General features: G+C 38.3%; 1 protein-coding gene across 1 annotated transcript; it reads right to left on the reverse strand.

The window, feature by feature from the left end:
* Window positions 1-572: 572 nt before the first annotated feature.
* Window positions 573-10,472, reverse strand: LOC124366607 (pancreas transcription factor 1 subunit alpha). The gene is made up of 4 exons (XM_046823205.1): window positions 10,276-10,472; window positions 7,756-7,919; window positions 6,219-6,369; window positions 573-959 (listed from the first exon to the last, which is right to left on the reverse strand). Exons 1-4 carry the CDS (start codon window positions 10,436-10,438, stop codon window positions 799-801), a joined length of 639 nt encoding a protein of 212 aa, XP_046679161.1. The 5' UTR covers window positions 10,439-10,472; the 3' UTR covers window positions 573-798.
* Between the last annotated feature and the right edge of the window lie 2,686 nt (window positions 10,473-13,158).

The following is a 13,158-nucleotide window of genomic DNA, read 5'->3' on the forward strand; positions in this document are numbered from 1 at the left end:
TTTCTCTGCCTTGGGTGAAGTTTTATTGATACTAATGAAGAGAAAGACTGAACAGTTTAGAGTACACAAGAAATTCCTTAAAGCTAAGACTAGAAATAAGGGAATGCGACCCCAGGAAACTTAATAGTCCAATCGTTACGATTGGACCTTCATTTAATTTATTATCGATGTTAAAACTATAACAAATGACCTCTTCCCCTATTTTATTGGTAACTTTTATCTCTTACCAATTACTACTGTTTTCTTTTTCATTTCATACAATTTTAAAACTGTACATATAACCAATCAGAATATATTATTTTCAGTGTGCAGTTACTTTATTTTCAATTTCATTACTAAATAGTAATTGGTAATTAATAAAATATTGGTTTGAGTTGGAAAATCTTGGAGACATATTCTTCCTGGTGACGGATCCTCACTCAACAAATCCTTTTTATGTAAATACGATCTGAGAACAAGTTTTCATTTAGGATCAAATCTTAACGAAGATAAATGTTGAAGATACTACCCTTATTGAGAGACTAAAATAACTTCATTCATCTCTCTTCCTCAAGACGATTTTCCACCTCAGGATCAAATCTTCATCAGGAGTAGTTCTTCCCAAAGAGATATTCCTTCAGGCCTTTGGACAACTTCTTATTTTAGAGCGAGCACCCCATCCGAATGAATTTTCCAGAGGAAAATTTCCCAATCTGGGGAAAAATATTTGTCTGTAGAAGTTCTTCTACTAATCAAGGCAAATCCAAGATCAGGATAGGTCCTGGCTTAGATAGCGCCCCGAGAAGGATAACGCGTCCTCTAACTCTCCATTGTGAAGGAGGAGGATGTGTTGGCGGAGGACTTGTTGGCCCTTGGGTCCTCTGGAGTCCACACCTTGGCGTACATGACTCCTGTGCAGCCGTTCTCCTTGTTGCTGGACCAGGACAGTGAGTGTGTGGCATAGGGAGACCCGTAAGCACCTGCACACAAGGTACCATTTGAATAAAGCAGTCAGAATATCTAAAGCTACTAGAAGGTGCTGGAGTTGATTGACGGTCGCCTCTAATTCTTTTTACAATCACAAAAAATTGTTTTTTAGTGCCATGGTACAAATATCCAAATATGGTTTTAGACAAATATACTTTGATTTTTTTACTTTTTTACTTGTAAAAACTTTTCGGATCTTGTTGAAATCCTAAAATAAAGATTGGTTTCTGAGATTGTTTTTGGAACACCAATGTTTACGTTTAAAAATTGGTACAATATTACAAACATGCATAAACTTGTATGCCATTAGCATTTCAGACAATAAAATTGCTATAGTTATATTGTACTATAAAATGTATATAACCAATCCTTTCAAATCATCCATTGTCAATAACAAACTTTAAAAAATAATTGTTTACTATGTATTGCATTCTTCATATGAAGTATCCAAAAAGACTTGTGTAGATCCATATTACATGTCCAATTTTAAAAATACAACTTTCTGTACATTTTTCTCAATTCCTTTTTAGTTTAGTCTTAATGCATCACTAAACAATGTCAAAACTCTGAGATATTCTTTTAAAGCTGGGCAGTTGGTATCCGTATGTCCTTCAGATATTTTATAACTTTATTTTTTTCAGCTGGTGGCCACTTTTAAACTTATGATGTAAAATGTTACTAAGCTCATCTCCCTTATAACAGAACTAACGGGTTTGCTGAAAAAGATGGAAATTGAAAAACTGAATTTGTGTGCCTATAATAGTGATCCAGTTCACCTTATTCTTAGTGCAGCATCTGGAATCTCAATTGTGCACTTTATGAGATAATGAGAATACCTATTTACCTAGATTGCACTATATTTTTTAATCTATGTGTTAGTGATGTCAAAGTGATGTACAGCATTTTAAGTTGCTTCGTCACAGTTTCTTTTTTATCTCTTCAGACGAACATGACTCCAGATTCCAGGAGTAAAGTTTATGATAGTGTCAGATTCTTAAGAAAAGGTGATCGGAAGTTAACATTCATGTTGTATTATTCTTGTTTTTAGCAAAGATATCTTAAAGAACTGGTTTTGTATGTTTATAAAAATCCCATCCCAACAAGCAAGAACATAGCCACAAAAAAACGTGGGAGGTCCAGATAACTGACATTTTCCCGTAGTGGACAGGGAGTAAGGCCTCATTTTATTTTCCTAATAAGGTCTTGACCCGTTTCTTTATTGAGAACGATCTTTCAGAAGTACACGTCAGTAATACTGAATTATTTAAATAATAATAACATCGTTTACTAAAAAATTAATCTAGTCGTTATAAGGTTTAAGTCTCAGTCTAAAAAAATGTATTCTAGTCTAAAACATTGATATTTTGTGGAAACTCAAGTTTTTGTGACCCCCTCGCTGGTTACATGTGAGTAATAATATATTATTTAAATAATAATAATAATCGTTCACTAAAAAAATAATTGGAAGAATTGGGGGGGGAGGTTTCGGGCCCCATTGACCCCTCGCTGGCTACATCCTGGTCCAGCACTTTCTAATCCATAATCTAGTCGTTATAAGCCTCCGTCTAAACAAATGCATCATAGTCTAAAACACTTATATTTCTTGGAACCTCAAGTTTTTAAAATTGGGGAGTCCGGACCCCTTGGACCCTCTTGCTGGTTACGTCCTTGCCAACGAGTTGCACCACTTTATCATCAATTTGAGTTAAGTACAATCCCTAGATGCGTAAGCCCTCCCACAAATTTCTCGTGGCTGGCTCAGAAAACACACAAACAAATACGCCCATTAAGGGCTGGTAATGGGCGATGGTACGGGAAAGGGCAGGTGGTGTCAAATCTGCCTGGTCACGGTCGATTGGTCCACCGGAAGTATATTTGTGCCGTGCCATGATTGACGGGTAATGTCGTGCACGTGTACCATAAATGACTCACGCACAGACACCTGGGATTCCACCACCTGGATGTAATTAACAGAGGGGAATTTAAAATCGCGTGCCGGAAATATTTTATATAGGCCTAATTATAAGATTCTAGGGTAGTTTTGGGTACGTGTCAGTGTTTTTAAAGGGTTTAAAGGGCCTACGACAAATGAATACCGACCAGTTGCGTATTTTAAAGTGAATGTGAATTAAGGTTACGAGGATAAAAATTTTAATAAAAAGAGATTTTAAATTGGTTACAGTAAACTGTTTCCTGTTTTTAATACCATAAAAAATGTTAAGCGAATCGGTCCTACAGTTTTACGTGGATTTTGAACCATGTAGATTTCGATCTTGTAAGGCAACTACTGAAACCTGTCCAATGGCTCCAATGAATTGAAAGAACACGCGATACAGCCGATTCCAGAACTTCTACCCCCAAATCGTCCACACACACCAACTTTCAAGAAACCGAATTACAGGACCATATATTTGGTTATTTAGGATCATTAGATCGGTGCCTGGTTTAACACCTCCTGACCGATTGCGTTCCACTACTAGGATGAAATATCACAAAATTGTAATTGTGGCAGTAATGTTTTGATGCGGTGTGAATCAGAAGTCCATTAGAAAACCACAAGATGGCCATAGAAGATAAGAGCATTGTAATATCCAAAAACATAGTCAATGTTTATTACTCTAGCGTTATCCTGTTGTGACATTTCACTTCAGCAATAAGATTATAGGTTATTCTTGTTGAGACCTCCATCACAATTTCTGAGTTTATTGATGATTTTTTGAGGAATCCTCGCTTCCGCATTCCATCCCACTTCGTTTCTCCACAATTTGAAGAAATATCGGTAAGATCTGTCCAAAGCTTTTCACTATGTACACCATGAGATATTATTGAATCAGTTGAAGAGAACATTTTTACGACTAGAGTCCCCACATTTATGGGTAATTTCTTATCTTAAAAATCGATTTCATTGTGTAAAAATGTCAAACGTAGTCTTAAACAAAATTAAAACGACCTGCGGTGTTCCTCAGGGTTCTAGATCTGTACTTTTTCTAATTTACGTTTGAAGAATGAATTCAGTTAATCATCGTGGGAATGTTTGTAATGTGAGATTAACTCTCCGATATAAAACTCAAGTCAAAAACAGATTTGGGTATAACCGTCGTCCAAACTATTGAATTTTAGCATTTATTCTTTCACTTAAATAAAATTGAAAAGAAAATCGTTTAAATTAAAAACCATTCATTTCTGCCGTCATTAAAATGCAGTGTGCCATGCTGTCTTTATGATGTTCTATAGAGAGAGCAAAATTAACACAGTTTCTTGTGTTGTTCTTTGATAGAGAATTGACCTGGAACAATCATGTTAACAACGTCTGCGTCAGCGTTGCCAACTTCCGAACATAAAATTACAGTAGCAAAACGTTGGTGCCGAATTGGTCAAAATTCCCCTAGAGACCATTTCAAAAATTCAATTCGGTTCAAAACGTCCCAAATGTGTAAAAGTGTGGTGTCTTAGATGTTCCATTCTGTCGATGCATTGCTGGATCAAAGGTACATTGAATGTAATTCTGACTGTAGTAATGCGCATATATAGTGTGTACCAATTCAATTTGATGGTTGCATTCCACTTCCAGATTGTCCCATAGGCGCATTCCACTCCTATTTATATTCCCGTTACATATTTACGTTGAATAATTAAAAAGAAATAGTTACAACGTAATCTTGTGGCCGTGACGATCGCCATTTGCTATTGGCCTCTGGTCAATCGTAGGTGGTTGGTCGGCGAATGCAGGCCTATTGTGACCTGCATTCTGTATATTCAGCTTTAATAATTAGTGTTGTATTTAGTTTTTTTATTAAGGGCATATTTTGGAGTTAGTGAAGTTGACACACAACATGTGTGATTCCTGACTTAGGCGTGTCACAACGCTCTGGTATAATTTGTTCATTTTAACCTAGTTTGTAATTATGCGTTAGGTTAGTTATTTACCCGAAGAAGAGATCAGATTGCAGATCTTGAAACGTAGTATTACTGTTTTTGTAATCTCTGAACGTTGGAAAATGTCCGGAAAAATCCTGTTTCCTCAATTTGATGGTTACATTTCACTTCCAGATTGTCTCATAGAAGCATTCCACCCCTATAAATAGTCTAAAAAATACATGAATTACAATGTAATCTCGTCCATCTTCTTGTCTATTAGGACACGCAAAATCGAAGTTCTCTAAGTCGACTCCAAACACTTCATCTACGGTGGGGGGTGGGGGGGAATTAAGCAAAGTTTAAAGGGCGTATCGTATGACGTCACGTGTTGTTGCTGGAACAGCTGCTAGCTCTGCTCATCCCCCACACGGGTCGCGGACCGGAACCTCGCAACAATGGAATTAATAGACTCGGTGCCGTTCGTTCCGCAAATTGAGGGCTAATTCAAGGGTCGGAACACTTTGGAGGGTCGAGACAGACGGACTGGCGGCGGGCGGAATACTATTGTGACAACTGTAGCGTTATATCGATACTTTGTATCGTGGGGGAGGGTCGCGGGGTGGCACTTATTTACTGTATTTTCTTATTACAGGGCGTAAGATTCAACAGCTAGACCACGCTAAAATCTCCTCTTTTGCATCCTTTATTTTCAGAGAGACGCAAACTTTCCACTATTAAAAAGCCTTATAGGGTTCACAACACAATTTGATTCTATGCAATGACAGACAGATGGGAAACTAAGCATCGGAGACCTTGGTAAAATATATTTGTCTTAACCTGAGCAATAACTTGGTATACCTTTGTCACGAGAGCTACGGGACACCCTGTATAAACTAACCTCTAGTTTTAGTTTTAGTTTTTTACCTCTAGCAAAAAATGGCATTTACAACATTAAAATCAACGCATATAATTAAGTGATGATATATGTTTTTAGTGCAGGGATATCGAAAGTCCATTTTAGTATTACATTACTGAGTATAGTGAACTGTCTATACCGTATACTTTGCACTGACACAATGTTCACGTAACTACCCCGTAGAACCTGAGCAGACAATGACTGAAACTCACCCCTTACGATGACCTTCTTGCCGTCCTCCCTGCAGTTCCTGGTACGTCCGAGGGCTATACCGTATACTTTGCACTGACACAATGTTCACGTAACTACCCCGTAGAACCTGAGCAGACAATGACTGAAACTCACCCCTTACGATGACCTTCTTGCCGTCCTCCCTGCAGTTCCTGGTACGTCCGAGGGCTATACCGTATACTTTGCACTGACACAATGTTCACGTAACTACCCCGTAGAACGTGAGCAGACAATGACTGAAACTCACCCCTTACGATGACCTTCTTGCCGTCCTCCCTGCAGTTCCGGGTACGTCCGAGGGCTGCGCCCTTGCCTACGTCACAGAGACCACCCCGGTCAGTCCTCACCAGCTCGCTGAGGAAGTTGATGTAGCCTATGGCCAGCTTCAGCGTGTCCACCTGCCAAGTTAAATCAAAATCATTATTTGGACACAACTGGAAATTTTAATTGTCCAACGTTGAAAGAGAGGTTACGTTAATTGTGATGTTTCAACGTCCTTTTCCTCAACCCACTTTCCATCCCGCGAACAGCCGGATAGCACAAGAAACATGTTGTATGGGCGGATTAAAGTTGTCAGTTAGTAGGTGAAACTCCCTTCCTATCATCCTCCGTTTCACTATTTATTTCCTTTTATATAGTTGGCAGCTTCAAGACGCTTTTACTGCTTATAAGCGGAAATAAGCAATAAAGCTCCACCTTTCTTGGAACAGAGTATTGGTTTAATTTTGGATTTTTGAAACAGAAAATAGATGAAGTGTTATTACATAACACGGAATATAGAAGGGTCCAACTGAACTGTCAGTAAGGGTACCTTTTTGCCCTTTGATATTTTAATTCCAAATGTAATAATTTTAATTCCAAATTTAATAGAGTTCCTCTTTACATAAAGAGTAACCAATTTTTAATCTTTCTATCCAGAGTTGCCATACAGATGGACAGACAGACAACATGGATTAGGAGAATTTTTAATAATTACTACAATATTTATAGAGCAGCCTTCACCAAAATAGTACGATTACATGAGGCGGTGTTGCCAAATTTCTGCTGACCACCACCTGTTTCCGCTATGACGTGGCTATGATTACACGCCTGTTTGATCTACACTTTGTCTGCATAACGTATGAATATACGATGTTTTTTTGTTCTCTTAGGAAAGATGGGTAAGGTTGGGGGATAGGGACCGCCTCCTGTCAAGATCCACGAGGAAGAATTAGGGCACTAATCTCAAAGTCATGTGTCCTCGGAAGAAGAGGAGGCCAGCTCTGAACCAGCCTCTCAGTCAAAGTAGGCAGGTCAAGGTGGCACACCCTTGTTGAGGCTAGTACGAACCTCTGAGGTTAGGGAACCAACCCCACCAACTCCAAGTCATCTCCCGCAGTAGACTAGACCTATCGAACTGCCCTTGAACCCAGAATCTCGACATTTGTGGTTAGTGATGTGCCGCTCCTGGACATCCATAAAGTCGGCCAGATTTAAGTGTCACATCGGTTGTTGGTTTGCTTCAAACTGATAGTGGTATAAACAGATGGAAGTGATCCCTGCTGGGTGAGCAATGTTTGTTTACTCTAACAGCTGGTGTTGTCTTAATTTCAACACATGTTGAGAAGGATCAGTAATTTTTCTGTGCACGTTAAACTGGTAACAGTGCTGGGTGCGGGGTGTTGAGGGGGAATAAAATCCCAACAGCCACCAACGGTCTATTTTCATGCAGGCTGCTCTAGTAAAAGTATACTCTTCTCGGAAGGTGTACTTCCTGGACCGCAGGTTAATGCAGTCTTTCTTACCTTGGAGAGACGTTTCTCGTACGGTAACGTGGGGATGTGCGCTCGAAGACCCTCGAAGGCGTCGTTGATGCTCTGCATGCGGCGACGTTCTCTGAGGTTTGCCGCCTGCCTCTGCTGGATCTGCTGCTGAGGACATTTTCCTCGGCGCCGCGGCCTCAGTCGCCCTGCCGAAGTGAGGTCAGTCATGTGAGGCAAGTTAGGTTTACATCAAACAAGTTAAAATTATTTGTTAGACCTACAATAACTAAGAGAAATATTTGGCCACTTTGGACGTAAATCAGACAAATTAGCGGTCGTAGGCGTCTTTTTCAAAATCTCGTACTTACCCAAGAGATAATTTTAAATATAACATTAATTTGTGGTTATCATAAGTTTATATATAGTAGCCAATAATGCATATCTGCTGTATGTATTGCTATATATATATATATATATATATATTATATATATATATATATATATATATACATGTATATATGCTAGATGTATTGTAAGTAGGGAGTGCCGATGGCCGAGCGGCCTAAGTCGTGGGACTTTGGGTTTGAGTTAGAGATATCGCAGGTTCAAATCCTGTCTGTATCAGTACCATCGACCTTGTACTGTATCGACTCTCCTCCTTATTCTATTTGATAAGATCCTCGTACAGGCCAGTGGCCCATGAGGACGGACAGAAGAGCATCGAACTCTCCTTAAAAAAATATTTACAGAGGCCTAGTTCTAATGTGGTTAGTTGTAGCTTAGTGAAAGTAGAGTTCTACGTTGAAAGTTGTTGCCGAAATCGCTTTTCCAACCACCCTTTCACTGTGCAACCCTTTTTAATCTCATTGAAATATAAAGATCCTAATTTTTAAATCTACTATGTAGTTTTTTGCCGTAGTTTTGAAACTCTTTCGAGTGTGGTAATATTTTTAGGAAACAGTGGTGAAAAAATTGTGCAAAACAAGGACTTAAGTGTGTCGACGCTTAAGTGAATTTGATGTAACTTCTTTGCGCCCCCCAAAGAGTTTTGGGAATATTACGTGTACTCCTCAATACATATGGTATTGGAGTGAACTATTTAAATAGACATATTTAGTTTTATTACTAATTACCAATAATCACTTGAGTTGTCAATATAAGTATTTCAGGTGAGTGCCAATGAAGAGTACGAACCATGGAGATACCGATGTTAAATATATTATTACACATATGAATTCCAGTTTCTAACGCTAATTTAATTATTTATTTCATAGTGATCTTAACACCTTAACTAGACCCATGATATCGAAGGTGTTAGAGAGAAACCATATATTTGTAACTAATTTCTGCATGTTTGTGAACATTGTCCAAATTAGTCTCAATAGTTGTAGTGAACAAAATATTTAAAACAATAAAGTTAGTATAAATATTATTAGAAAAACGTAAAACTATATTTAACCACTATATTGCAGCCTATGCTCTATAAAAGGATCAAACATACTTCAATTATTACAGATAACACTATGATTGCTACAATAATGTGAGGTGTATAAACAAAAGGTGGGCAGAGATAAGAAATATAATGATGTTCTTATCAGAAGCTACTGATAAGGCTTATCTGAAGGGGCTGATATTGTAGCTTCAGTAGTGATAGACCGGCATATTTTGCGGGCGCTACTACTGACTACTGACGTATAACAAGAATAAGGATAAACAATATTAATCACGAGTACTGTCGAATGTACTTATGACAGTCTGTTAAAAATGTGCGAGATATATTCATACACGAAAGTGATATCTCAGCAATATTTGGAATTTACACTGTAATATCCGAGACTGCTCTCTAATTCTCATGAACAACTGTCCGACACTGGTCGCTAGTTAGCTCAGGGATTTGTTTAGACTTAACAGTTTTCCTGTTCGATACCGCTTTCCAATTCTCATGAACAATTGTCCGACACAGGTTGCTAGCACAGGGATTTGTTTACACTTAACAGTTTTCCTGTTCGATACCGCTTTCCAATTCTCATGAACAATTGTCCGACACAGGTTGCTAGCACAGGGATTTGTTTAGACTTAACAGTTTTCCTGTTCGAAAAAGCTTTCCAATTCTCATGAACAATTGTCCGACACAGGTTTATAGCACAGGGATTTGTTTACACTTAACAGTTTTTCTGTTCGATACCGCTTTCCAATTTTCGTGAACAACTTACCGACCCTTTTCGCTAGCACACGAATCTCTTTAGACTTGACAGTTTTTCCCGTTCGACACTGCTTCCCCGTTCTCACGATCGGCTTCACGACACCGCACCCTAGATAATAGTAATTTTACACAAAACTACTTGCCAGTGTGAACGTAGCTTTAAAACTGTATCCTGTATATTTTTCATATTACAATAGTAAGCCCGTAAAGCTTATTTCATCTCCTGAAATGTACAAACAGTCTTTCCCCTACTAACATAAAAAGCAGCACAAACGATTCTGTAACTGGAATTGCTGCAATTTTCAGAAAATGTTTTGATATTTTCATGGAAACCCATCTTATCGAGGAAAAGGTCTCACCTGCTCCAGACTCTTGGTCGCTGGAGTAGCTGTAGCTGGAGCAGTCACTGTGGCTGGAGTCCTCATCGCAGAGGAACAGCTCACTGCTGGAGGCGCTGGAGAAGCTCTGGTTGTCCAGCAAGAAGTGCCGCTCCAGTTCCAGACTCACATCCATATTGTACATCCTGCTGTCCCAGTCACATAGTCCAGTCCAGGGAGGCCATCTGGAATCGGTTTACATTATCATAAAATTTTGTTGATTCCTTGAAATATTTTAAAACATAAGAAAACAGCATTTTATATACTATAAATCATTGTTTTATGTATGGACTCGTTGATTTTCCATCCCTCTATAGAAGCGTTTCACTGCAGGTTCCAAACAAATGTGAGCTTTAAAAACAAGCAGTAAATTTTCGTGAACAAAATTGAACTTAAACCTTATTACATCTGAATCAAACAAAATATTTGGTGAAATGAAATGAAATGAAATGAAATGAAAAATGACTTTATTGAATACAACGTAAAACATATTCAATTGGCGAGGTTAGGACTATTAAGTCCTCTCTTACACCTAACCATAAATTAATAAACTCTACTATTACTGTAAAACAAGAGCCACAATACAGTTTACATTACTATTTTACAATCAAAAATTATAATATCTATTTATATAAAGTAATAAAATGAAACAAAGGTTTTCTATGAAACTAAAAATAAAATACATAGAATAAAACTTACAAGGAATTTAACAGACATTCATCCCATCACCATTCATACAAAAGCCATCGTCCCATACCCTATGCCACGATATCGTCAACCCGAAGAGGCCCAAAACAGATGGTCCCTAAGCACCCCCCGAAACCGTTCCCGACTACGAATACCTCTAATATGATCCGGGAGATTATTCCAAAGTCGACAAGCAGAGACTGTGAATGATTTTACTGTAAAATAGAGGATCTATGAACAGGAATAGATAACAGAGAGGCTCCACGTCGAGTATTCCAATTGCTTGTTTCAGACATGAAAGAAAAGCGTTCAGACAGATAGGAAGGGGAATGATCGTTATACAAAATAGAATGTAACATGCTGAGAATGTGGAACTGACGGAGTAGATTCAACTTTAACAGATGTAACTGATTGATGAAGGGTGTTATATGGTCATATCGTCTGAGGTTGAAGATAAAGCGAACACAATAATTTTGAGCACGTTGTAATCTGTCCGAAAGCTCAACCGTCATGTCATTTATAACTTCGCGCTACAGTAATTGAAATGGCAGAAAATCAGGGTCTTCACTAGCATTTACTTTCAAATTCAAAGGTAAAATAAATAGCAAAATTGCTTAAGACTATGAATACCAGCAAACACCCTGCCACAAGTCTCAGTAACATTATTGGCCCAACTAAGAGTTTTTGTAATAGTCAGTCCAAGATTTTTTGACCTTGTCACTGTATGAAAGAGGATGACCGTTCAAAATGAGTGTAGGAGTGTTGTTCAAGTCGATACCGCTCAGAAGTCTGGAAGTTCCAATAAGAAATAGTTTGAGTCTTGCTTTCGTTAAGTTTCAGTCCGTGTTTGAAGGCCCACGTTGCAATAGCGTCAATGTCAGTGTGTTCATGTCAGCAACAATGTTTAGATAGTTCGAAATGGAAAAGTGGTTGTAAATTTGTAAATCGTCGGCATACAGGTGAAAAAAATGGAGTGTTTGATCATAGCAGTCAAATCGTCGATGTAAATTGAAAAAATAAGAGGGCCAAGGACAGAGCCCTGTGGCACCCCTCGATTCACAGGTTTCCAGTAGGAGTCTTTGTCGTTTAGACCTAACACACTGCTGACGATCTGACAGATACGACCTAAAACCACTCCACACAGCCATCAGAGAAATCCGATTTTTAGACAATTTCAAAAGAAGCAATGGGTGGTTAAACGCAGTCAAAAGCCTTAGAAAAATCAAAAAGCGTTAAAATAGTAACAAGCCTTTTGTCCATTGCCGAACGTATATCTTCAGTGATTTTTAAAAGAGCACTCGTTGTACTGTGATTAGTACGAAATCCTGATTGAAAGTTGGACAAAAGTTTATTGGATTCGAGAAAGAAACATACTTGTTGATGCACCACTCTCTCAAGGCATTTAGATAAAGCTGATAGAATGCTAATAGGTCTGAAGTCCTGAGGGGTCAGCAGGGCATGAACATTTTTGAAGTGGGCGAACAATAGCGAGTTTCCAAACAGACGGAAATATTGAAGAAGAAAGAGATCTGTTAAAAATATTTGTAATAATAGGAACTACTACGGGAAGAATATATCTCAACAATTTCATAGGTATTTTATCGGCTCCAACTGCGTTACTAGAAATTCTCAAGATCGCACTCATAACGTCAGTCTCAGTCACACTAGCAAAAGAGAACTGATGCCGAGCACGATTAAGTGGAACAACACTCAACTCATTGGTATAATCACGGGCCCCGGATAGATCAATAGGGATATCCACAAAGTAGTTATTGATTATATTTAGATCAATATTGAGATAGGCTTATCAGAGTTAACTTTACCTATGCCAAGCTCTTTCACTTTTTTCCATAATGATTCTGTTGATTGTTGAACAGAAAATTGTAGATAGTAAAATCTTATTTTGGCATTGCGAAATTGTTGCTTGACTCTGTTCCTTAGTCTTTTATATATTAGCCAATCAGAAGGTGACTTAGTACGTTTTGCTTTACGAAATGCAGAATCTCTTTGAGCCTGCAAATTACGTATATCATCTGTGATCCAGGGAGCTGGCCGCTAGTAACCCTCCTTGTCACCAGTGGAGCGTGCTGGTCACAAAGTGAAGAAACAAAAGAGCTAAATTTATTGACCATAAGATCAACAGTAGGGGCTAGAATTACCTCATTCCAAGGTAAAGCC

Source organism: Homalodisca vitripennis, chromosome 7 (assembly GCF_021130785.1).
Source record: "Homalodisca vitripennis isolate AUS2020 chromosome 7, UT_GWSS_2.1, whole genome shotgun sequence".
NCBI classification, from domain to species: Eukaryota; Metazoa; Arthropoda; class Insecta; order Hemiptera; family Cicadellidae; genus Homalodisca; species Homalodisca vitripennis.